At 33.8% G+C, this 27,865-nt stretch overlaps 1 protein-coding gene across 2 annotated transcripts; it reads left to right on the forward strand.

The window, feature by feature from the left end:
* Positions 1–93: 93 nt before the first annotated feature.
* On the forward strand, positions 94–27,865 carry LOC106111248 (5-hydroxytryptamine receptor 2A). 2 transcript variants are annotated; one of them, XM_013293273.1, is made up of 8 exons: positions 94–301; positions 17,723–18,212; positions 22,080–22,182; positions 23,248–23,377; positions 23,662–23,860; positions 24,112–24,235; positions 26,385–26,492; positions 26,682–27,865. In XM_013293273.1, the coding sequence occupies exons 2-8, from the start codon at positions 17,843–17,845 to the stop codon at positions 27,580–27,582; spliced, it is 1,935 nt and encodes a 644-aa protein (XP_013148727.1). In that variant the 5' UTR covers positions 94–301; positions 17,723–17,842; the 3' UTR covers positions 27,583–27,865. The 2 variants fall into 2 exon arrangements, with proteins under 2 accessions (XP_013148727.1, XP_013148728.1); XM_013293274.1 differs by having other exon boundaries at positions 23,662–23,845.

Consider the following 27,865-nt stretch of genomic DNA (forward strand, 5'->3'; position numbering starts at 1 on the left):
TAATTAATATTGAAGGCTGTAGCTGCAGCTCGGGCCTGTGTGAGTGAGGCTTCACCCAACAGGTGCTTCGGCTCCATTCAGCGGCGACCGTCGTCGGGTACGCACGCTTTTCCTTACTGCGAGAAGCCTTCGGACGTTCGGAAAAATAACTTTTTTTTTTAAAATTTCAGTGCAAAATTTTTAATTAAGCAAATGTGATGTAATGTTTTTTTCATTTAAGTTTGCTGTAAAGTAAAAGTTGAGTTTTAGTGATTTTTGTGGACCTTCATTGAAATACTGACAAGATATTTTTAAGAGAATGGTATGTTTGTTTTTTAACGATTTATTTTTAAAATTACATTTATAGCGTATAGGTTAAATTTTAAAAATTAATCCTAGATATGATACGAATATTTTTTCATGTAGTTTTAAGGATTTGATTCTTAGTTTAAGTATAAGCGTGTTAGAGTATATTTTTAATTACATTTAAAGACGAACATAAACCCTTACAACGTGAGATAGTTTACAAGGATTAGTAATTATTTTATCTTAAGAATCTTTTATAAAATAACTGCAAAATTTCATAAATTACATATGTATTTATTACAGTTCTTTAGAAAGATGTATTTTTTTAATCAAGGCACTAAACGTAACAAATTTTAATTTCATTAAGAATATTTATAGCCTCGTTCCGTTGTTAAGGGTTTGAGTTTGAGATATTTGCAACGTGAATTATGTTAATAAAACCTTTACGGCGTCTTTCATGTTCTTGCCAATAATCGTAATTAATTACCTTACGCTACTCGTGGATATGACGGGCTCATCGTAATGTAAAAGCATCGTAACTTTGTTATTATCTAGACTATAAATAAGTTACAGCTCGAAATCAACGCTTCATTCGCATACGAGCTGCAGGTGTTATTTTGACTGATAAAAAACTGTGGCTTAGAAATAATTAAGTCCTTTATTATTGGAGAGCTGGTCTTGCAACAGGCTCTGGGTCAATTTTTTTGTAACCAGTATCTTGTTAAATAAATGAATTCATTTATTTACTTTATTATTAGATGTTGCCCGCGACTTCATCCACGCAATATTAAGATAAAAAAAGTAGCATGCATATGCATGTCCATTGCTATCTTTAAATGAAAGTCCTGTCGAAATCGGTCAGCCGATGCGGAGATTACCCGGAACAAATCTGGCAAGCGGACAGACAGACAGACAATAAAAATAAATGCGATTTTCGTTATCAGCAACACAAATACATCATCTTTCCTAACTTTTATTTTCATATTACAAACAGACACTCCAATTTTACTATATGCATTAGATTATTTTCGATTATTGGCAATAATTTCATTAAGACTTTTATGTTGCAAGAGGAAAATATATAAAAATGTAGAATTTAAAGTCTTTCTCCTTCCTTATAGTCTAAAGTTATAGTAAAGTTTAACTTAATTAAGATACAAGTAGGACATGTTCTTGGACCTTGTAACTAAAAGCTTTACTTGGGCGGACTTTGAAGTTTGTAGCTCAGTTTAAATTGCCACAAGCCTTACAAGAACCGGTAACCCATTTTGAGCTTGAGATTATTTTTTTATAATGATGTAACTCATTTCTCTTATATGTTAACTTGGGGCGGTAAAATAAACAGTCTTCTTCTTTAATCACGTTATTTCTCACCCTTAACCCTTTTTTTACAGGGCTTTTACTTTTTTTTTCGTTTTACCTTAGAAAGGTTACGGCTATCTCTTCTTTACTTGTCTCTTCCTATATTCACTCCAGTCTATCTTACGTCAGTCAAATCAATCATTTACTCTAAAAAGCGTTTAGAAACAACCTTCTTACATCTTTGTCCGGAAACACGCATTCACACATTCATATTACAAACTGATTTTGATTTGAAACTGATTTTTTTTTAATTTGAACTTGACAGTTACATCTGGTAATAGCAAATACGGTTAACTAAATGAAATAGAAGTCCAATACGTGAAAAATACATTTAAAACGGACAGTTAAATTTGCAGAATAAATAAATTAAAAATTTAATAACTTTCAAAAGCTACAGCGTGGGTGGAGTTACAGCGAAGCCAGCAATCGGCATTGGTTAATTTTAGAATCAAATGAATACTAACTTCATGCAGATACATTCAACTTACCAATAACTTTGTCAACCTTACCTAGTATGTCAAAGTTACCCAGATTGACTGTAGCTATTTTCCATCTGTTTGACAATGAAAACCCAGTTCCACAACCTTACGGTATTCATGAAACTTTCTGCCTCGCACAGCCGCGTGGTGGAATGGCCTGTCCTGGGCGGTATTTTCAAACCAGTACGGTTTGGTCCTTCAAAAAGCGAGTCTAACATTTTCTCTAAGACTGGCCACGTATGTGTAGTTCCTCTGGTGTTGCAGATATCCATTTTTGTAGTTCATCACCTTGGTGTTCCCGCCGCTCATTTGCCCCTTGTACTATAAAAAATAGTTAGTTTGAATAGAACCTTACCTTAAGACTGATTACTTATCTCGTGTCTGTTACGCAGACAGGCAACTCCTATAAACTTTATTAGGTACTAAATGTAACATTTTCTTTCACGTGATTTACGTCTGTTGGAAAAAGGTATTGCGATCAACGATAACGAGTATAAAGTGATTTTGTTTTGTAACCTAGATGATATTTAAATTGTTTAAAATTGTGAAATTTGGCATAGATGTAGAGAATATTCTGGAAGAACACAGAGGCTACTTTTGTGTTTTATTAATTCCTCGAAGATGGAGTCGTGGCCAAAAGCTAGTAATGTTATAAATAAGATAGTTTCCATTGATAGTTTGTTACAACTTATCTCAAGAACGTCTTCGATGACTTTTGTCGTAGATGTAACACAAAGGCTACTTAATAAATTTATTTAATTCCGTACAAATTCGCGGACAACGGCTAGTATAATATAATAAGACTTTATGATCTCCAGTCCAATTGGACGGTCAGAAATTGAGGCTAGTGTAACGAATTTGCGTAATCCATCCTTAGTTAGAGGCCTAATACTCGGGATCGAAACAACCCTCCGGATTACGAACCCGTGTGCCGTTCTGTACTCAATTATGTCTAAATGTTATTTTGACATTGGAATTAAAATGTTTGTTTGTAACACTTATTATGAATGATGTTTTAAGTAAGGATTATAATGTAAAATTATTGTCAAGTTTTACTCAACTTTAGATTTATTTAAATTATGAAATGAATGCTTCGTATTTAAATATTTGCTTTCGCGAAAGACTCCGTCCGCGTGGAATTAAAAGAAAAGTAAGTAGCCTATGTGTTCTTCCAGATTATTCTCTACATCTATGCCAATTTCATCTAGATTTGTTTAGCTATTTAGGCTACAAAATCTAACAAACATCCATCTAAACATTCGCATTAATAATATTAGTAAGATTTGAAATATGATCATAACTTTCAAAACATTTGTATGGATCAATACATACATATATGAAAATTAATTTTAAGTTATTAGAATTTTTTAATTAATTATATGTTGGTGTCAACGAAAATCGCATTTAAAAAAATTTTGTCTGTCTGTCCGCAAACCACGTTTGTTCCAGGTATTCTCCAAAACGGCTGGGCCGATTTCGACGGGACTTTCACTGGAGGGTAGCTGACATAGATGGCATATTATAGGCTACGTTTTTTTAATTCCGCGCTGTCATAACACACAACGCACAGCAACACAGGAACACACACACACACACACACACAAGCACACGTAAGTGCAATGATGGCTTATATTATATCTCAACTGCCCCCTGTATTATAAACTGAACCATGTTATAGTAGTTTAGGGGAGGCGGAAAACCAGCGCGGCCTTCAGTGACAAGCTGGAGGCCGCATCAGCTGAGCCTTTTCCTTTTGACCAAGAGTTTGTATTTTTATTTTTATTTCATTAATAATTGTAAGTTATGTTCCTTTTTATTTTCTTTTTGGTCAATAAATAGTGTTTTATTTTATTTATTTATTTATAATGACGTAACGGGTTGTCCACATTTGCGCTAACGAAATTTGCGGGACAGCTGGTTAATATATTCAATACCAATATCGTTACTTTTTGCCAATTGCTACAAAGTCTGAACATATAATGCGTGGCAACAAAAATTGTCTTCATTCCTCGTTACATTACATACATATTTAGAGCCACATTACGTTTCCTTACGCCATTGCAATCACACGTTTCTAGAGGACTCTTGAGTTAGATAATTTTAATATATCTATGTATTTATACATTTATTCCTTTGATATCTACTATTCATTTCTATGTAAGGTACAATCTATACTATTATAATAAAGCGTAAACACACACTTCTCTGTTGCCTATGATGTTAGCAATTACGGCATATTTTTGAATCATTCTTTTTTTAATTAAAATCCCTACACTTGCGTCACGCTTTAGGCTATATATTTTACCGCCATTAAACTTAGGGGGTAAATATTTTGGATAAAAACCCTAATGTGGGAAAGAGACCATAAGTTGCTGCCAACATCAAGGAAGCAAGGTTGTCATTATCTCATGTCATTTGACATTTGTAATTGATAATTTGACAAATGTAAACAATAAAATATTTTTTTATAATTTCATACGGATGAAGTCGCACGGGAACAGCTAGTATTACATAAGTATTAAAACGATTGACATTTACCTGCGATTAGAATATCTAAAGCTGACTAAGAATATCCACAGCATAAAGGTTGCAGGCTATTTAGAAGCCTACCTCTTACTAATTATAGTACGACAAGATATCGCCCACGCGAGGAATTAAAAAAAAAACAAAAGTCTGTAGCCTATGTGTTCTTTTAGACTATGCTCAACATCTATACCACATTTCATCAAGATTCGCGTGCGAAAAATAGGGCCCACTCCTTTGACTTGTCGATTCAACCAATTCAACTGCTTTTTGCACGTGTGCGCCGCACCTTCATATAAGCTCATATGAATCAAAGCAACTAAACAGTTGTGCGATAGTTTAGTTTTAGGTGTGCGCACGCTCTAAAAGAACGTTTTATCAGCACCCCCTCTCAAAAGCGATTACGTCACAAGTTGCCAGTGGCAAACGAGGAATCGATTTCCTCTGAATAAGCAAGTTGGGTGTTATAATGCATTCACGTCTACGTTAATTACGGTAACTTAACTTTAGAGAAAACTTAACTTGTAATTTATAATCGGTTATTTGGTTTAACAGTTCGTAATAAATTAAATTCAATATCTAACTAGCTACACCAGCCCTTGATTTAACAACATATATAGCTTTTGTCAGACAGAAAACAGGCGTAAGTGTAAGCAATTCCGCGTTTCGTCTGATGAGTGTGGTGCCGGAGGCCTAATTTTTGTCGCTTTCCCTTTCCATCCTTTTGTTAAGAGGCTAGGATGGAAAGGAAAAGTGGATTTTACGATGGAGGAGACGCATAGGAAGGGGAAATGTCCTCTTTATGTGCGTCTCCTCCGTCAATTAAGGGTAGGCCACGCATCTGCAATTGCGGATGTTTATGGGCAGAGGTCGCTTTCCATTTCTTTGGATTCAGGTGACTGCTTGCTCGTTTGCCACCTTGTATTATAAAAAAAAATGTAAACTGCATTTAAGGTAAAATAAAATAAAAATATTTATCCAAAAAATGCAAGCACATATATATTCAAGTGCGTCTTACAAAGTGTTATTTAACGTCATTTATTACTTAAGAATTTAGAAAGAGAATTTTTTATCACAGACCTGGCAGCGAAGAATACTTATAACAACATTCATAAATGATGTAACAGAAATCGTGATAGACACGACGACTACTGTTGCATGGAACCTTTTTATTAGGGTTTAAAACTATAATATAGGTTAGGATTTTCATTGCTTTCAGAATAGAAAAGGACAAAACATTATTACATACCTGTAAATCATCGATGGAAATTATTATAGACATAATCATTTAAAATCCTTTAAAAATGTTGTCAACTAGCATAACACAAAATTATTTCCAAAAGATTGTATAACAATATGTTTATAACATATTTAACAACAAATAAATGCGTCAATCTTATCTTACTCTTACTTAGGGCCTATCCCACCATTAGTTGATAGAGGCTCAGATAGCTTAAAAATGACGTCACTGTCAGACAAGGTAACAAAACCGGTATTTCCATTACATATTTTACAGGTTGGATTGTTATAAGATCATTTACAATTTGGTAGGACAGGTCCTTAATATTATAAATGCGAAAGTTTAGATGGATCGATGTTTGTTAGAGTTTGTAGCCTAAACGACTGATCGAATTTTGGTGAAATTTGACATAGTAGAGCATAGTCTGAAAGAACACATAGACAACAGACTTTTCTTCTATTTTATAAAAGCGTACGAAGTCGCTGGCTAAACCTAGTAGATCATATAATTATATAGGTACATATCATTGATTTACATTGTTTATTTAGCACCGACCGTTGCCACAGTTAATTAGATTAACAATTAATTTCGAGCTCATTATCGAAATCAAATATCTAGATAATAGTATTTGTAATTTAACCGCAAACTCAACAAAATGTATTAAAAGCACTGATAAAACCATGCTATTGTTTGCATCATGTTGATATTAATTCATGCATGCATTTATTTTATTACATTACTACCTTTCGCCCGCAACTCCGTCCGCATCTAATTAAAAAAAACTAAGTAGCCTATGTATTTTTTCAGACTATCCTTTACGTCTATGCCAAATTTCATCGAAATCCGTTCAGCCGTTTAGGCTACAAACGCTAACAAACGTCCATTCCTCCATCCATCCATGTAAACTTTCGCATTTATAATATCAGTATGAAGTATGATTTGCTTTGCACTTTAGCATAATATCCCGCTATAGGTGAAGGGCAGGAAAAATGATGATTTTCATTTTTTTCGGACGTATTTTGTTTCCGTAACATTCCGTTAGCTACACAAGGTTAGCTTAATAACGGAATTTAGTCTCATTAGCGCTTAATAATTAGCATTTACATACAAGCAATGTTAAAGTAATTCTATGTTAAAAAAAGCCAATTTAGCTATGAATAGGCAAATAGGATTTCATTCTACGAAACGATTTAATTTGCATTTCATTCAAGTTTGAAATAACAGTTCATTTTATTTTTATATTAGTTAGAAATTTTGTTTGAAAATACGTAGAAAAATGTATAGATTACACTACTAACTTTTTTTTTGTTTAATATAAGGTCCACCGAAATGGAAAGCGACCGCCTACCCGTAATTGATGAAGGAGGAAATGCACATAAAGAGGACATTTCCCCTTCCTATGCGTCTCCTCCACCGTAAAATCCACTTTTCCTTCCCATCCTTTCCTCTTAAGAAAAGGGTGGAAAGGAAAAATGACTAAAATTAGGCCTCCGGCACCTTACTTGTCAGACGAAACTCGGAATTGCTTCCACTTCACGCCTGTTTTCTGTGTGGTCGTAGTATTGCACTGGGCGAGCCGGCCTATTCCTGCGAAGATGTTAAAGCGGGCTCTACCACTGTTATACTATAGGTATAACTATATGTCACTATAATTTTCGGTACATTAGATTTCTTAGTAAGAAATCTTATCTCTCTAGACTACAAGATCTATTAAACTCAAGTTTCAAAGGTATTGATATATTCTGCAACCAATTAGAGCTGCCTTCAAAGTTAAGTCTACATTTGCATACCTAGATGGTGATTTTAGCAACAATTCTCTGCGGGCTTTATCGTAACATTTCTAGAATTCCAAGCGCAGAAGTTATAGTTATCACTCGGGAATCTTTCCACGTATTTTTCTTGTATACTCTTGTTTTTTTTACTGAAGTAACTCACCATTTACATTAGTAAACAGTTTACTTTAATGTCTTGTGTTATTGCTTAATTTGTTTGACTTGTCTGAAAATATCAGTACACTCGTCTCGGTAGATATCTTCTCTGAAATATAAGAAATACCGTAAGAATGGCGGCCTCTTGCCAGTGACGCAGTAAACATACAACCAATATAAGTCTACGGAAACGAAGCAATTAGAACAACCGGATGAGGAAGCCTTCTTGACGCGGTAGCGTGCAACATTCGATATACCGAGCTTTCTTAGTAAGTCTTGAATAACAACAATCTAGTAATTTATTGATCCACTATTAATTTTACCCGAATATGATGGTAATATTTTACGCGTTTACTTTATATGTTGGCTTTTATATACGTCTAATTAGAATATCATGTCTAAATGACAATCAATTCCAAGAGAGTTCAGTTTTTGCCTGTGACGTCATCCGCGAAATTAAAAAGAAACTTAGAAAGTAGCTAAAGAGAAATCTACAGATTAAATATATGTTTACTATGGTTAAAGTAGAGGGTTGTTTATTTGGTAATTAAATTCCAAACCGTGAACACGCTGGTCCCATTATGTCAATTTAGTATACGAAAAAGTAACAATTTAGTATTTCCTTCATGGCCAAATACGCAATTTAATCGTAACTTTCTGCCTAACCGAGCTCTCTACGTCACGGCCTTAGAATTTATCTTTATTATTAGCAATTTTCCCCTTTAAAAGGGCGAAATGATTGCGTTTTTATCTTGCTCTTTTTCCACTTGTTTGCGTTAAATTGACAAAGTAATGTTAATTACAATTATCGAGCAGTTAATGATGATTACGACTTATCATAGTGTGATATTATTTTCCGACGGAAGTGTAATGTTTTTGTATGTATGCACGTCCGCTCCATTGTGATAAATAGTTTGAATTAATTTGTATTGCAATTTGAACGTCATTTGTTTCGAATTCAATTCTTTCCTAAAGTTTTATAAAGTTGCAATCAGAATATTACTCAGGCTTTTTTTGAATCACATGTCATTAAAATTCGTATAAGATTTGTTGTTTTACTTTACCCGGTAGGGGCGCTACACAAAACTGATATAAATTTTGTCGATGACGTTGCGAAAACGGTTAAAAACAATTGATTCATTATTTTTTTTTATATAAAGTGGCAAACGAGCAAGAGCCATCTGAATCTGCCGAAATTGCGAAGCGACCGCTGTCCATAGACATGCGCTATTGTAAATGCGTTGCCTACCTTTAATCGACGGAGGAGGAGACGTACGTGAGACGTCTCCTCCGCCATCAAATGCACTTTTCTTTCCCATGTTCCCCTCTTAGTAAAAGGGTGGAAAGGAAAAACCATCATCAGTCTTTAAGCCACTGGTGTAAATAACCCTTCCCTACCTTCCAATTGCTCATTTAAAACAGACATTTGGGACACAGGGTAGTTCAAGTGCTAGGATATTTGTTAGTTAATTGCTAATTAATAGTAGGAAGATCGATAGTGTTTGATACTCTTAATAAATACAGGCCACGGTATTGATCGATTCGAATGTCGCTAATGTTCATTGCGTGTTTTGTTCCAACTTCAATTGTCCTAACACTTCGATTTGTAATTAATAATACATTGAATACGACGAAATACTAATTTATGAGCTGTTTGTTTTACTTATCTACGATACATAATAATCTTTTTTACATACTAAGTTACAGTCATTACTTTTTTCAGACAATCAAAACATATTGTGGTTATATAAAATATTCTAACTAATGTTGTTGCTACTCTATCTTCGGCTTAAATTGTTGTTTAAATATAGCCCTTTTTTACTGCGATATTAAGGACCTGGCCCACCACTGGCTGATAAAGGCTCAGATAGCTTAAAAATGACGTCACTGTCAGATAAGGTAACGTATGATATTTCAATCAGATATTTTACACGTTGGACTGTTATCACACAATTTACAATTTGGTGAAACAGGCTCTAAGGTAATTGTTATCAAATACCACTATTCAATAAAACTTATAATAGATTCTATTTTGGGTTTATTCAATCTAATATCAAAGGTCAAATTTAATAACAGACTAGTACCGCAACATTTGCATAGCAGTCTGACATTTTATTATTTTTTGTTGGTCGACAGTTTTACTCCTATTATAACACGAATCATTTAATTGTTAGAAAATTACATTTCCCTCTTGTCCACTCTACCAAATCGATGCTCTTTGCCAAACCTATCTCAATTAAAAAAGGTGGGAAAGGGAAGGAGACAATAGACAACACAAACAAATTAGACGCAACGCGGAATTATTTAAACTACAAGACTGACTACTTCGTAGTTAATTGAAATTATTGAATACAAGTTTTCGCACTCGAATCTGTCTGCAAAAAAAAAAACATAAGTATAAGTTGCTTTTGTGTTCTTCCAAATTTCATCGAGATATGTACGTTCAGTCGTTTAGGCAGTAAACTCTAACAGACAACCATCTAAACTTTTGTATTTATAATATTTATAATGGAAACAATTATTAGAATTACAGTAAACATAGTAAGATTTGTATGTTTTCAGTTAAAGCTTTAAAAAAGTTATCGCGTTAGAGAAAGCTTTAGATTAAACCCAAATGTTATTTCAGGAGAGCACGAGCGTCGTCGACTTGGGGGCGAGGGGTTAGAGATTTCAACACAGATTTAGCCCCAGGCATTAATGCTTGGGAAGATTTATTACGTAATTGTATCATTTGAATTTACTCAACAAACACGGTTTAGTATTTGACATATATGTCGGAGTTGGGTCTTTCTCCCCGACATCTTTGCTGCCGAGTCTTGGTTTCGTGGGCGTTATTTGGGTGAAGTGCGAGCATTAAAACACTAGAGACACGGATTAACACAATATAATTCGGAATCTACAGTTATCACATAGCAAATCAACAAGCAAGACCGAGCAGCGGGTTCGTGGCACCTGTTCGTACTTCTACTACACTACTCTCCTCAATCGACTCGCCACTTTGCCAACACGCACCACAACATGTCACTACAAACGTCGCCCTCTAAGCACTGAACTGCGCCTCGACCCCGCTCGAGCTAATAAAGGCCATTCGAGGCGCTTGCTCTGCTCTCATTGGTCGTATGCAAGTTGACGTACTTGTAATTTTAAAAAAGAACTAAACACAAATGACATCGAGTTTCTACTTTCGAAAAAAAGGAATTAAATTAATTAAATTATCTTAAACAATATTAAAACCTAAGACAATAACGTTTGTTACACATAAAGCAACAATCAATTTATAGCTTCCTGCGACATATATATCTTTGGTATTGATTAAATTTAATTAATAATGTTTACTTGTAATTAATACTAGCTATCGCCCGCGACTCCGTCCGCGCGGAATAACAATAACAAAAGTGATTAGCCTATGTGTTCTTCTTGAATATCGTCTACATCTATACCAAATTTCAATGAAATCCATTCAGTCGGTTAGGCTACAAACTCTAACAAACATCCATCCATCCATCTAAACCTTCGCATTTGTAATATTATAAAGTATAATTATAATGGAGTCAGATTTGTCAGTTAGTTGTGGACTGTAAGTTGTTTAAACTCGATATGTAACATGTTCAGATTGTGCATAATTCAGGGATATAAAAAAACAAACGCTAGTTCCTCGTAATTCTGTGTTTTTTTTTCACGTAAGACGGTACGTAAAAAAAAACTAACGAAATAAGACAGAAGCTATTTTACGGTCTGTTTTCCCCAGGCTCGTCGGGACATCGTTTACCGCAACCGAGATTACTTCTCATGAGTTAAGTCTTATCTTACACTACAAAGACTAACTTATGCAGAGCTTTGTGTAATTGAACGTCGTTTTCACTGTAATTCTTATTTAAAACAATTTATAACAGTAATATAGTCCATATTACTTATGGATAATATGCCATTCTAGTAATGAATGATTCTAAGGCTCGTTACTTTTCCTAACCAAATTTACCTAACCAGTTGTATAAGAGGAATACTTTGACAAAACCAGTTACCAAGAAGCGAAAACAGCTAACCTAACCTAACTGGTTAGGTAAATTTGGTTCGTAAAAAGGAACAAGCCGATTCTAGTGTGATTTTTTATAAATTCGGACTGTTAGTTATATTATTCGTACTAAACATACAAATATGCATAGTTATATATTATTAAAAAATAAATAACCAAATTTAAACATAGTCATAAACACAGACATTATCTTACTTTCTCTTACCTCTTACAAAAGTCTTTAACAGAAGTTTAATATTACCAAACTTTTGAATTGAATGAAAAATAACAGAAATAGAAAACTATCCAAAAAGAGCATAGAATAATTTTACTCGGACAAAGTCGCGGGCGAATCCTCGTATTACCTTTGGATTTATTCGCAGAGCTAAAACTTCTTGTTTTAAGTTTGTTTAACTTTTTTCAAAGTACATCTGATGGCATTTAGTAACGTAACTTTGATACTTTTGACCTTTCTTAATTACATTCTAAGTTGCTTTTATATTAAAGGTCAGGTTTAAAAAGCAAAAGTAATTATGTCACATTGTTTTTTTAAACCTGTAAGAATTAAATTTAATTATCTATAAAATTTAGCTGTAAAATTGTACTAACTAAACTAAACTTTCGATTATTCACTTTTAATGTTATAATATAAGATGACAAATGAGCAAACGGCGACCTGAATTCGAAAAACCAGGAAAGGGGCAGCTGCTCATGGAGATTCGTAAAAGATTCCTTTAATCGACAGAGGAAGGGACGTACAGAAAGAGCGTATACCCTTTCTATGCCAACTGTTAATTTAAATATCTACTTTATATTCTACTTATGAATGTCTTTTAACACGTTTACTGCGGCAAGTAAAAACATAATACTACATCTGGTGCGGTGGCGGGCCGAAATGCGCCCCCAATAGTATTTACGCCAGTGCGTGGCAGGTCTTTTTAGACCCACCAGCACCAGAATAAATTAAATTGCTATAATAATTGTCGAAACATAATGTATTATATGTAATGTAATGTACTCCTGAGATAATCGTTTCGGACTAGAGAGAGGGACATAGTTTTCATAACCGCACTAGCTTAGCGGCAGGCCAATATCGGCCTGTTACGCATTGAGCGTGTTAAGTATTCCAGTTCAAGAGTCGTTAGTCATTTTAATGTATAAAAAGCTTCTAATGAGCGTCTTACTTTCAACGGAATATTTCCTGGCAATTCATCTTCATCTGTGCTCTTTTTTCCGTTTTTTGAATTAGGTTTTATTAATGAAATAAATTTTTGCCCGCTTTTGTTTGACCCTTTTTTGAATGAAAAACTTCTTAGTCATGATTCTAACCTCAACCCTTCTAATGCTTTATTGTTCTTTGAGTTTGAAAAGGTGAATGAGATTTTTTTTTAATTCCTTTACTGTCTAAAAGTCCTATAAACCATATGAAAGTTACCTGAATTGCATATATTGTTCTACTGTCTCGTCTAAAATGGTATTGTATCGCAGCTTCCGCTTAAACTCGAAGGAACTATTCTAGAATTATCTATGAACCAAATCAAATGGACAGGCTTATTCATGGAAATATATTACGTAATGGTCGCCGTCGATAACAAAATGTAAATCTATATATACAAATGAGTCCATAACAATTACAATTTACAATAAAATTATTAATTAAAAATACGGTTTAAACAAGTGCTTTAATTCTTCAGCTATGACTGGCAGCCTATGACTGATATGTACATCGACGTAGTTTTTTGTTTAAAAATGTATCACCACACTACTTTCGGTATGAGTACTCTATTATTTATTGTTCAATATCACGTTTCGTAGTCTATGCATACCTAAGAATGGTGACAATGTTTTGTCACAAAACATGTTCAAGTAACATAAACAAGTTGACGCATTAAGCTAAAATGTACTTGAAACACTATCTAAGTTTTTTGGTAAAGGTAAGTTCATTAAATAATTTTGGTTCAACGTACTAGATTTATTAAAAAATTGCAATTGATGGAACTAAAAGTATAGATACAATCTTACTAATCTTACTAAATCTTAATAAAGCGTAAACACACGCTTCTTTGTTGCCTAAGATGTCAGCAATTACAGCATATTTATGAATAATTCTTTTTTTAATGAAAAGTCCTACACTTACGTCACGCTGTAGGCTACATATTTTCACGCCATTAAACTTAGGGGGTAAATATATTGGATAAAACCCTAATGTGAGAAAGACCCCATAAGTTGCTGCCAACATTAAGAAAGCAAGATTGCTAAGGTTTGTCGTGTCATGTCATTTTGACATTTGCTATTGATAATTTGACAAATGTGAACAATAAAATAAAATTTTCATAATTTCATGCGGATGAAGCCGCACGGGAACAGCTAGTACTTAATATAAATGCGAAAGTTTAGATGGATGGATGGATGTTTTTTAAACGTAAAATGTCGAGGGTCTGGAAGGTTGTTTACTTTTGTTTTATTTAATTCAACGCGGATGGAATCACTGCGAAAGCTAGTTTAGAATAATTCGAAAAAAAATTGCTTAAACAAATCAATTGTGGATTTACTTTACGCGACAAGAAAAACAATGTTATTCTCATTAAAATGCTCCTAAATTTTACGGCTCTTTTATAAAGATAAACAGTGGAATCTTATAAGAACGCTAAAACCTCTTTAATAGCATGCTAATGAAAAAGAGACGGGCTTTTAAAACTGTTTGCATTGTCATTTCTTTTTTAGGCTTTTAACTAAAGGTCGAAAGGAAACTTTGAATTTACTGGCTAAATATTTTAGTTTGAAAACGGTTAGGAAATTAAATTGCATTTATAAAACAAAATATAACTTAATAATAATTTTATGGCTTTAAAATGTTTTGATATTATCTTTCAATAAATTAAATAAATAATATAATTTACAGGAATATCGTCACGAATTTAAAAAAGACTCAAAGCTTTAAGTCTTCAAGGAAGCTTTAACACACGGGTAAAACTTATCAAATTGTTTATACTGTATCATTGTTAAAGAAACAAATAATTCGCGTGAAAATAACAGACATATCTCAATACTAGCTGTTCTTGTGCGGCTTCATCCGCGTGAAATTTTAAAAACTTTATTCTATTGTTTACATTTGTCACATTCTCAATTACCGTCACCATAATAACCTTGCTTCCTTAATGTTGGCAGCTTGTAGTTTATTATTTCCCACGTGAAGTTTTTTTTTTCTCAATTTATTTACACCCTAAGTTTAATAGCGTGAAAATATATAGCCCAAAGCATGAGTCTAGGACTTTTTATTAAGAATAGAATTATTCAAAATTATGCTGTGATTGTTGACATCCTACGCCACGAAGTAATGTGTGTTTACGCTTTATTATATTAGTATAGATAAGGTTAATTTATATCCTGAACCGCACGCTTCCGCTTCCGTACAAGTCGATTTTCATTAAACTTAATTTAAGTCAATAACGACGAGTAAACATGAGACAGTTAAAAGCTCCTAGATATTAATTGGAACGTTAAATGTCACCGCCGCATTCCTTTGACATCAGCCTGCATACGTAATAGCAATTTACACTTGACTCTTGCTAAAGTTTAATTAGAAAATGGTGAGTGTTGCAGCGATCGTTTAGATAATTGTTTAAAATATATTTATTAAAACAACTACAGGATACAAAATGATTGATTCTTATTTTATTTTTTTAATTAACAGGAAAATTAGACATGTTTTCACAACAACAGGACCAAACTTTTTAATTAAACCAGGGTTTAAAGGTGAACAGGAAATTGATGTTTATTTGTATTGCTTGGCTGACGAGTAAAAAAAAAAAACAAAAATGATTATACCTAACTGTCCGTTGTAATCCATATGTAGTCTTGACGGTTGAATCTCTTTTGATATACGTACGAATTGTCAATTGGGACTTTTTTAAAGACCAATCTGTTGTTACAACTTCATTAGCAGTCAATTATGCAAATTTTCGTAATGGTTTATCATCACCCCTACTTCATCCTACTCCCGTAGGGTCGGCGGGCCGGGTTTTCTTCCTCCAAATAACTCTGTCATCCGTCATCTCAGTCATCACTCCCTTTTGTTTTATAACATAAGGTGGCAAACGAGCTAGCGGCAACCTGAATCCGCCAAAATGTTGAAGCGACCGCTGCCAATAGACATCCGCTATAGCTGATGCGTTACCTACCCTTAATCAACGGAGAAAGAGACGCACATAAAGAGAATATTCACCCGGCGAGCCGACCCATTGGAAGATGTTAAAGCGGACTCTACCACTGTCCCTTCTTGATCATGTCACCTTTCATGCAGTCCATCGATCTCTTTCTAGGTCTACCTCTACCGGTGTACCTTTCCACTCACAACCAACGTCATTTTTATTAACTTTTGTTAAAGGTTATTATTATAATGTCATTGTCAAGGCATTTTCTACCTGTGAAGTTTTATCGATAAAACAAAGTCAAGGTTACGGACTCTCGTTAATCATGAAAAAAGAGGTCGCTTGGCTTATGCAAATGAACGCATAATTAAAGCGAAAGTGTAGGAGCACTTTCTCTATCACATTAATTGAACTCATTTTTTATTTTCCTCAAGAGTCAAAGGTCAATATCAAAAAGTTTTTTTTACAACCGATTTTTTTTTTACTTTGAAACTTATTTTATTAGTTGTAGAACAATACGGTAAGTTTCTGATTGTGTTAAAGTTTTCTTGTCTAAAAAAATTTTCAGAAAAAAAAAACTAAACAAAATCTCTTACATTTCGTAATTTATTTTTAATTTGGTTACTAGTAATAAATCTCATACTCATTCAAATAATTTAGAGGAGAAAAAAAATACAACTTAAGTATATATTTCACAAATTTAGATACAAAATGTTCCGTAGCGGACTATTCATTAGTTACGTCCGATGAAGATAAGCCACGAACGATTACCTGCCGCAAATCCAACACGATTTGGTAAAATGTTAAACTTAGATATCACTATGCCGTGAAGCTTGAAAACTAAAAGACAATTAATTAAACTCCTATCTGACTATACTTACAATTACAGTTGTTTTTGTGCCAACAGATGGCGCTGTTCCTAGACGAAAAACTAATTGTAAAGTTGCCGCATTTGTAGCTTAATGCCAATAGTATCCGAAAAATATACAAATATATCCATAAATCTTTTTAAAATGAAATTAAAAAAAAAACCAGCGCAGGCACTCAATAGAATTGGATTGGCGTTTAGTGCACTATAAATGGTAGCGGGTAAAAATACTCGAATACAGAGCGGTCTAACAATAGAGACGTGGGCGATACTGAGCAGTATCGATTTGACTGACGTAGGCACGATGTATGCAACAAAGTGAGATATTACAATGGCTGGCTACATATTAATTAATAATACGTTGCAAAACTTTACTTATCAGTAATAATAGATATCAATGTCTGAGACCTAGGCAAACTTAATATTGACTGTATTACCAATCTGGTCTAAATGTATCCCTGTGGCATTAGATGGTTTCTTACTTACAATGCTTCTCAGATTTATAATATGTTGTCTTCTGATCACAATAAAACATCCGGTAAACATTATATTTGTGTTAAATGTTAATGTGCTAGTAAAAAATATTTGAAGCTGTGCGAGAATTTTGACCGTATTTTACCCAATTTGAAATGTTTTATAAGTATTATGATATCCTAGCTTTAAGACACCTATTTACTAACTGAATCCTGTGTTCCTCTACAAACTAATGATATCAATTGAATGGTCCTGTACGTATATTAGGACCATCCATCCATCCATCAGTATGTTCACATTTAAAATGTGAAATTTGATAATTTTTAAGCATTTTATCATATTCAAATAAAGATAAATAGAGTAAATTCAATATTACTTAAATAAAAATTAATTGTTACAGGTAATGAATTCGTTCGAAGATGGCCAATAAAATGGATCCACCGAATGTCATTTGTCACATTTACGAAATAAGATGAAATAAAAAGGCGATCAAAAATGAATTTAGAAGATGTAAAATTCCATGAAGACAACAATGAATGAATTAGAATACGTAAATCGAGTCACTTTGTCCCAATTCGATGAATACAATGACTCGGACGATTTCTATTGGACATCGAGAAATCATTCACTCGATCACAATTTTACTGAACTGAACGGATTGGATAATGTGACTGTGTTTATTGAAAAGGAATCTGTTAATAATTGGTGGGCTTTGATTGCTTTAGTACTAGTTGTTTGTACTGCAGCGGGAAATGTGTTAGTATGCTTAGCTATTTACTTGGAAAGACGGCTTCAGAACGTAACTAACTACTTTCTTATGTCTTTGGCTATAACTGATTTATTGGTGGCGGTGCTTGTAATGCCTCTTGGTATACTAACCCTTGTTAGAGGTAAGTTATGTGTAAATTTTAATACTTTAGATATAAAAATAATTTAAACTAAAATATTTAACCTTTCCAATTGCTATTACTAACTTAAAACAAACAACAATTGGTACTTTTAATACTAAGCCATACTAGTAATACCCACTCTAGGCAATGTGTTCTTTTCCTTTAGTGTTATTCCTGCTTCCTTTACTGTGTAACATTAACACTTATTCAAAAATCCTTTAGATGTATTTCTAAGTCTATTTGTCAGTTCCATATTTAATTTAAACACTCTACAGATTTTTTTTAGTGGTGTTAACAATGTTAGTTAAACTTTTTTTTTTTAACAGCACATGTTATGATGTGAAAAAAGGTAGAGGTAGACCTAGAAAGTGATTGATGGATTGCGTGAAAGGTGGCGTGATCAAGAAGGGTGTGATGACTGAGATGACGGATGATAGAGTGGTTTGGAGGACGAAAACCCGGTGCAACGACCCTACGTGAGTTGGATAAGGCAGGGGAGATGATGAACACATGTGATGGCTATTAGTGACTAATATCTTAGTAATTCAAGGATCCATTCCAGTATAGTCTATTTTCAACCTTATACATAATAGTTAATTAAAATTAAATAAATAATGGCTTGGTTACAAAATCAAGCTGTCTTCTCTCATCATTGTCATATGTTATTTACTGTTTTATGTTGTTCTGTTCATGTTCTACTATCATGTCATACATTTCTAATTTTATTTTTAAATCAATATAGCTCAGGCTGCGCTAAAAAGGAAATAGACTTTTAAGCGCTGACGGTCAAGGGCACGACTTCGATCCAATGCCACAATCTATAGTTAAAAATGTTTCCATAAATATTTTAAATTTCCTTGAATTGAAATTAACACCAGTGATATTAACTACTGTCATTAGAGATTCTTTTGAATAAATAATATAGTTCGAGTATCAAGAAACTATTACCCCTATAAAAATTAAACTAGAAGTCTTATGGTTGATGAAGATTAAAATTTAAGTAATAAATTTTGTATAAAATTATCACAATCTAAGGAGCTCCTAAATTGAATGGTAACCACGCTGGCCCAGTGCTGTTGTCTTCACACATATCTTTGAATTTATTTTTAGAGATGAGAAGATTGCATCACGATGATTTCCTTAACCGTGAGAACATTGAGTCTATTTAAGACATTTGTACAAAGTGGGATTCGAACTTAGGACCTGCAGATTACAAATCAAATGCTTAACCCCTGATCCACCAACGTCCATATGTGTATAAAACATTGACTATAACTGAATGTTATTGGGCCTGTCAATAAAACATTCGATGTAATACGTAAAATGAAAAAGGAACGCCTTCGATATGTCAATTACGTCAATAAAGTTTATTACCAATATAACACAAACATTTTCGATACGTTTCGAATTTCCAGTAAATCTAGAATATTTACTTACGTATCATAATTAGTCGTATAATATTAATGTAGTTAGAGATTCTAGTCTTTTAGATGAGTCATCAAAATAAACGATTTAGTTCTTCATTCCTTTAATAGGTTACCGCTTTCTTATTAGTTCTTAAAAGGGTTTTTAAATTACATTTTCTTTCACCGCTGAGTCGGCTATTATATTTAATGGTAAGAAAAGAAGTGATTTTCATAAATTTGACTGAAAATGTAAAGTAGAAGTAAATGAAAATGAAACTGCATCTCGCGATAATTGGAAAGGAAAAAGCTTTTGCAGCAAATCCAATAGAGGAAATTGGGACAAGGGATTTCTCAGTCTGCAATTAACTATAGCTGGGAATTATTTGCGTTTACTAAAAGTATTTTGTACATGGTTAAACATTTCGTATAAAGAACAATTAATATTGAAAATGAAACAAATGTATTGTTGAATTTGAATGAAGAACATAAATAGATATCCCAGCCAATTGCAGCTCATCTTCAACAAACATCTGATTTTTTTTTATTTTAAGTCTTAAACCGGGATTAAAATTTAGTGATGTTTAATATAACTAAAAATATACTAAACTAATATTTTAGACTACCTGTTCCCGTGCGATTTCATGTGTCAAATTGTCAATTGCAAATGTCAAAATAACATTACATGACAAAACTTGACAATGTTGCTTCCTTGATGTTGGCAGCAACTTATGGTATCTTTTCCCACATTAGGGTTTTTATCCAAAACATTTACCCCTAAGTTTAATGGCGTGAAAATATATAGCCTAAAGCGTGACGTAAGTGTAGGGTTTTTCATTAAAATAAGAATTATTCAAAAACATGCTGTAACAGCTGACATCTTAGGCAACAAAGAAGTGTGTGTTTACGCTTTATTATAATAGTATAGTTTTATAACCGGTTTCCCAGCTATATTTAACTTTTCATTAGTGTTTTTAGATACATTCATGTAAAGCATTTCCAACTACGTAAATTGAGTTTTACTTCATCGAAACTTTCAACCTAACACTAATGATTCACTAGGTAATGACAAAATAAGTGAAAACTTCTGAATTAGCCAACTAATGCTGGTTTGCTTGAAGTTTCTGTCCAAGTTATCGAACTAAAAGCACTAATGGTTAGATGAAGCTGAGAAACCGATAAATAATCTATCTCTGATTATTATTATTTTAGTGGGAGCCATTTGTAATATGATATTTTTATAGTTGTCTGTTCACCGTAAAAGAGAATTTTGGGTGCGTCAACATAATGTGGGTGTGAAAAATGGCATCGCAATTAGTGTCTGATTTCATTGTGTTATTAGTATCAGAATTTCTTAGAATATTATATTAACTTTTAACCTTTACCTTTACCTGTTTCCATATTTTTTTTAGTAAAATTGTTTTTAGTTTGTCGCCTCTGTGAAATTGTACAAGCATTGCTCATATAAATAAAATTCTTGCGGCTATTCAGGCTAGCGAAAAAAGAGTTTATTATTGTGAAAATATTTGTTAAAAAATCTAAAAGTACAAAGAGAGCAAAGTTTTATTTATTAGTAAAAATAATATTCTTCACAGTATTCGGTAAACTTAACTAAAAAAGATTTTAATGGGACAAATGTACCGTGACATTTTGACAAAATTATTAAGATATAAAAGCTATTTATCCTAATCACATGATTTATAGTCCTTGGAAGCAACGAACCTCCATCAAATATAACAAAACGCTTTACGTTGTTATGCCCGACAATATTTTGTAAATACCGACATCTTTTTCCGGTCAAGCATTACTATTATTTATATCAGACTACGGTCTATTCATAAATAATACTTCTTATGGCATATTCCGACTACAAATATTTATCGTGAACTAGCTTTCGCCCGCGAACCCATCCTCATATAATTGAAAAAAAAAACATCTATATCAAATTTCACCGAAAACCGTTCACCCGTTTACGGTACAAAATCTAACAAACATCCATTCATCTTATCTTTCCTATTTAATACTAATTATATTCGTGTGATTTATTTTTTATAATGTAAGGGTTTTATAGCTTCAGTTTTACTCTGCATGGTTAGATAAAAAGTTGAACTACAAGTTATAGTTTTGCCTACATGCACAGTTTTAACTGAATACATCGACTGCTCAATTAAAACAATGTATCGGGATTTACGCATAAAATGTTACAATAAATCCGTTATCAGAATTTAAATGGTTTCCAATTCACAAAACACTTTACAAAATAAAGCTTTATTTATTGTATTTACTTTTTATTTGTAACACTTAACAGTTAATTGAAGAGAGAGAGTTCATTTTTTTGAATTAAAAAAATTCGATGTATTGATCATACTAGCATGGGATTTCTGTTACATTGTTTTTCGTTATCCATTAACAAGCTACTCAAAATTATGACTTATTTGTATTATCAATAACGTTTATTTTACAGGATACTTTCCTTACCCGGCGGTATATTGCCTAACGTGGATATGCCTTGATGTTCTACTTTGCACGGCATCTATCATGCATTTGTGTACAATTAGTGTGGACAGGTAATTTTAATAATTATAAATGTTCTGTTGTATTTATCTTCCTGCCATTTTCCGTATTGTATTCGCCACCATATTCACTGCCTTATGCATATCCTCTTACATAAGCTATCCATACTCCAATCTGTAAATGCCTCTTCAAGGCAAACGGTGGCAACTCTTAAAAAAAATCATCATTACCTTATCTTCTTATCCTAACTAGTAGGGATTTTAATGTCCTTCTATGAAAAAGGTAAAATGATCGTTCCTAATAAATGTCATTTAAATTATATGAGCGTCGGTCTCTCAGTGGTTAAGGCACTTGACTTGTAATCTACATGTCTTGGGTTCGAATCCCGCCATGAACCAATGTGATTTTTCGAATTTTCATATATACATAATTTACCCGACGTTCTTACGGTGGAGGAAAACTTCGTGATGCCTGCACATATCAGAGAAGAAATTGAAAGATATGTGTGAAGTCAACCAACCCGCACTTGGCCAGCGTGGTTGACTATGGCCTAGTCACCCTAACTTTAGGGTAGGCTCCGAGCCCCTCGGTGGGGACGTATAGTGAGCTGGTGATGATGATGATGAAAATGTATGCGGCGGTCATATTCTACAAAATTTTCTTTAAAACCTATGTTTATATTTCTGTGAATAATTTCCATAAAAGTCAGTTAAAGCACTATGACAATTTCCGACCTTGGTCTATTCTGGTGTTGGATAATTTCGGTTTCGCATATTTCAATGCGATTCCCAATCAACTGCCAGATATTCTCGATACGAATTCGAATGTAATAATTAAAATTGACATTTGAATGTTACTTTTCATCCCGTTTTATAGAGGTAAAGTATTTTTTCTCGTTTTTTTTTTCATATTGTAGTTCAATATGAAAAAACCTATAAGTTATTTTCATATCAAACCATGTTATATTCATGAAATGGTACTGAATCCTTCCAGATCTTACTTTTCCGTCATTCATTTCACAAGTTTTCAATTCTGAGTATTGTATAAAGAACCTAATAGTAATAGTGTAATACTGATAATAATAATATCTGAATTATTAATAGTGATGGTTCTTTTAGATACCTTTCACTGAGATATCCGATGCGATTTGGAAGAAACAAGACAAGAAAAAGAGTAACAATAAAGATCGTCTTTGTATGGATTTTGTCTACTGCTATGAGTCTACCTTTAAGTCTCATGTATTCTAAGGTATGTGTTGATTAATCATACTTCATACTAATATTATAAATGCGAAAGTTTAGATGGATGGATGTTTGTTAGAGTTTGTAGCCTTAACGGTTGAACGGATTTCGATGAAATTTGGTACAGATGTAGAGTATAGTCTAGAAGAACACATAGACTACTCACTTTTGTTGTTTTTTTAATTCCGCGTGGATGGAGTCGCGAGCGAAAGCTAGTATCTTATAATGAGCAAAAATTTTTAAAGTTTCCATTGCAGTTTAACCTTGGTCTCATCCAGTTTTTATTCACAGAATGAAGAGTCGGTATTGATCGGTGGTTCATGCCAGATACCTGATCCGTTGTACAAAGCGATCGGATCAGTGATATCATTCTACATTCCACTGGGCGTGATGCTGCTCACGTATGCGCTGACTGTGCGCCTACTAGCCAGACAACGCAAAGGACTCGGCCCTGGCTGGGCGACCGGCTGGCTTGGTGCGCCTACAATCGGTATTTTGTTAGGGACAGTTGCTAACTGTATTTCTTTTGTCGTCTGTGCTACCATCATAGTAGATTTTAATAATGATTTTTATTATTTTTTATCCCATCACTATTCATTTTTTCTTTCCTTCACATTCACATCATGCTTGATAAATACTATTCTTCTCTAAAATAAGACGTCCATATCATTGTTTGGTTTCCTAATTACTCTGCTTCCTATTTCCATTTTTATGTTTTTAATAAATCTTTATATTGAATAGATCGTCGTTGTACGTGGAGAAGGTTTCTGGCTCCTAGAGGTGGTACACCGCAGCACTCAGCTGCCTCTACTGAAACAGAACTTCCGCCAATAGACACAAGGGATCTTTGGCTACAAGATACAAGGTAAGTGTATTGTACAAAGCTGCTAGCCGCGCGACTTATGACGCATGTTATAGCTTTTATTTGAGTCGTATGACTCCAAATAAAAGGCATAATCAAGTGGCGCGGCCAGTTGCACGAAAAATGAATTTAAAATGAATATCGCTTAAAGGAAATTAATGTCGAGTTAATGTTATTTCTTTGTATCTTTCGTTTGAACAACGTAAGCCTTTTATTTAAACAAGATAATATTGAAATATAAATGTTTGTTTTTATTTACAGTTTTTGTATTTTTTATAGTTTATCGTAATTGCTCTATTCCAAAACTAGTGTTTAACTAAAAAATTGGAACAAAACTTTCGATGATAAAGTTTTAACGGTTAAAGTTTGAATAGTTATAAAACGAGGCAATGCATGGTGCACGCAAATGTACTTGCCCGCAACTTCCGGTTTCTGCTCGAATATGTTAAGCCAACATGACACTATTATTCATTTCCTAGATCATGAATTTTGGTGTAGAATAAATACTTTTTATTCCTACCATTATGTATTTCAATGAAATAGATTTAATAGTAATCTTTTAAAATCATGCTAATATTATAAATGCGAAATTTTAGATGGATGGATGTTTGTTAGAGTTTGCAGCTTACATAGCCTAAGGTATTTCGACGAAATTTGACATAGACGTAGAGGATAGAGTGAAAGAACACGTAGGCTACTCGCTTTTGTTTTTTTTTTTTTAATTTCACGCCGACGGAGTTGCGGACGAAAGTTCTCAATGAATATTTCAATATTGTCAATATTACATGACATTTATTATTAAAACAACTGATTGATACTTTTTCAGGTTTATTATAAGTTTTGATAGCTTTACCATAGTATTAACAATTCAAACATTCAATACAAATGATAGCATAGATTCACTTTAAAACAACTATAGTTTTGCATGTGCATGATTATATTATACTTAGAATATAAAAAAAATATTGAAACATAAATTTTTACAATCATCATCTTTCTCCTTATCCTACTCTCGTAGGGTCGGCACAACTGGTTTTTGTCCACATAACTCTATCATACGTCATTTTAGTCATCACACCCTTTCTGATCATGTCACCTTTCACGCATTCCATCCATCTCGTTCTAGGTCTATCTCTACCGGTGTACCCTTCCACACTCATAACCAACGTTCCCCTTGTAACTCCCCATACTATGCTAACCTTTTACTCCTTACCTTCTCTACTACTGGGGCTACTCTCAAACTTCCTCTAATATACTCATTTCGTATCTTGTCCATTCATAATATCTTTTTTACAATAATCTAGATAATTAAATGTAAGGCTTAGAGTATTAGAATGAAGGCATGTGCATGTTTCAAGTCAAGTGAATCTATTGTAAAGAAGACAATAACAAAAGCGCATTTACGGCAGTTGGGGATCTTTAAAACTGAGTAAAAACAATCCCTGATAATTAAGAAGGCACATTATTTGTCTTTATTCATTTTAGTTAGCTAAATTTACTAACGTGGAATCGTGTTCTATACAAGCGACGTTTTGAATTTTCTTGATTTCTTGCTATTTCTATCTCTAAAATATTAAACATTCTTCTAATTCTTACCTTTAACAGTTAAGTTTAATTTACGCATTTAGCGCTTTCTACGATGTTCTTTGTTTTAAGTCTCAGAACTGTTTGAAAACTAACAACAAAGAAAAAAGAATTAAAACACTGCAAACTGTAGGGAGACAAAGCTTTTAGACTGAAGCTTCTTGTTTGCTTGGTACAAAAAGAAATGTGTAGTATATGCGTCGAGTTTTGTTTTATATTTATTTTTATATGACTGCAATGTAGTTCATTAAATCTAGATGTAACCATTGACTGAGGGTCCACTGTAGGCGTTTGAAGCGCGCGCTTTTCATAACTAGCAAAAGTATGATGTCTCATCTATATACGTGCAAACATGCGCACTCTAATTACATTTAATGGTTCTTTAACAAGTGTTATTGAAGCACACGTTTCAAAATGCCTGATATTATTTGAGCTAGTATCATTTTAAGTTGTGAAAGTTATTTGTAGATTAAGGAGATCGTCACATTGTGTTTGTTGTCTGTTGAAACTGTCGCCTGTCCTGTTCCTTGTGTCGTTGTGTAGTGACCATATATGTGTTGTTGCACAGCGAGCCCGCCCCGTCAGCAATGAGCGCACTGCATCACTTTGGGGCAGAGATGTTGCGCCTCTCTCGTGGATTGGAAGCTTCGGCTGCAACTAAAGCTTCATTCAGAGGGTATACAATTGGCATTTGTTGGTTTGCCTCAAAATTTAAATGTTCGCTTACTATTACTTTATTTCTATCAAGCGCACGTAGTACACCATTACAACAGTCACTGTCATATATAACTTGTTCTTCTTAACTATCTTTCAAGTAGATGTAGTTTGATTTATAATTTAGTTTTGAATGAAGCATATCTTTCAGAACAAATGTAACGGATCGGGGTGGATTGTTGACACCCGGGTCGTTAAGCGTCTCTTCGAGCTCTCCTTCATCGATGCTTCAGGACAAACGACGTCTTTCAGCAACTGTCGATCCGAATACGCCTCTGAATAGACCGAGAAGTGCATCAGATGACGAAGGCAACGATGGTCTATTAGCTCCAGCAGCGTTAACTGCGAAGTCTAGAAGCTCTGAAGATGGACTACTACTACCACCTCCGTGTACTTGTCCATACTTCGGTAGTGATTCTACACCGCCTAGACGTACGACAGAGGTTATAATAGTATCTGGAGGTGATATCGATGGTTGCAATGAATTCCCTCGCAATGGTAACGTAAAACCTGATGATCCATGCACTCCCGTCTTCAGACGGTCCAGTCGGGGCGCCTCATCCATGGTGACTTGGGAGGAAGCTAGAAGATTTAGACGAGGTTCCAGTTTTGGCGGTGCACGAACCACCCTATCGACTCCGATCAGAAATATTCGACCGCAAAGAGCGAGCACTCGTGCTCAGCAATCTGTTAACCCTAGTCCTCAGCGACAAACACCCAGGACACATCACTCGAGAAATTCAAGCGTTATATCAAGAAACTCATCTAGACACGGAAGAATTTTACGACTAGAACAAAAGGCTACTAAAGTGCTCGGTGTCGTATTCTTTACGTTTGTAGTATTATGGGCGCCATTCTTCATCCTCAACATGGTTCCTGCGATCTGCCCGGAATGTGAGAAGCGTATATCGAGTTGGGTGTTTGATTTTGTTCTATGGTTGGGTTATGCAAGTTCTATGGTGAATCCGATATTCTATACGATATTTAACAAAGTGTTTCGACAAGCTTTCAAGAAGGTGCTTCTGTGTCAGTATTGTAAGGCTAAGAGGTAGCCGGCACCCTGGGAGCGCGTGCGGCCATCTTCGGACCCCGGTCTCGGCGCGCTCTCAGTCAATAGAAATATTCGATCTCAATTCGTATGAACTATATACAGCTTTAATTATTACGCTTGTAGTATAGGAATATTGCTAGTCATTGTAACTATATGAAAGAACATATCTAACTTTATCATTATGTTTGTACATAAAATTATTACATGATTATAAATCGTTCGTTCCTCGAATGATACAAATTTTGTTACGATGTTAATTTTGCACTACTTTAAAATGTAATCTC

The sequence above is a fragment of the Papilio polytes genome, unplaced genomic scaffold (genome assembly GCF_000836215.1).
Source record: "Papilio polytes unplaced genomic scaffold, Ppol_1.0 DF824180.1, whole genome shotgun sequence".
NCBI lineage: Eukaryota > Metazoa > Arthropoda > Insecta > Lepidoptera > Papilionidae > Papilio > Papilio polytes.

Coding starts and splice junctions, on each gene's coding strand:
- LOC106111248 (XM_013293273.1), top strand. CDS start 17,843: ATGAAGACAACAATGAATGAATTAGAATACGTAAATCGAGTCACTTTG. Junction 22,183..23,247: donor TGTACAATTAGTGTGGACAG/GTAATTTTAATA, acceptor TGGTTCTTTTAG/ATACCTTTCACTGAGATATC. Junction 23,378..23,661: donor TAAGTCTCATGTATTCTAAG/GTATGTGTTGAT, acceptor TTTTATTCACAG/AATGAAGAGTCGGTATTGAT.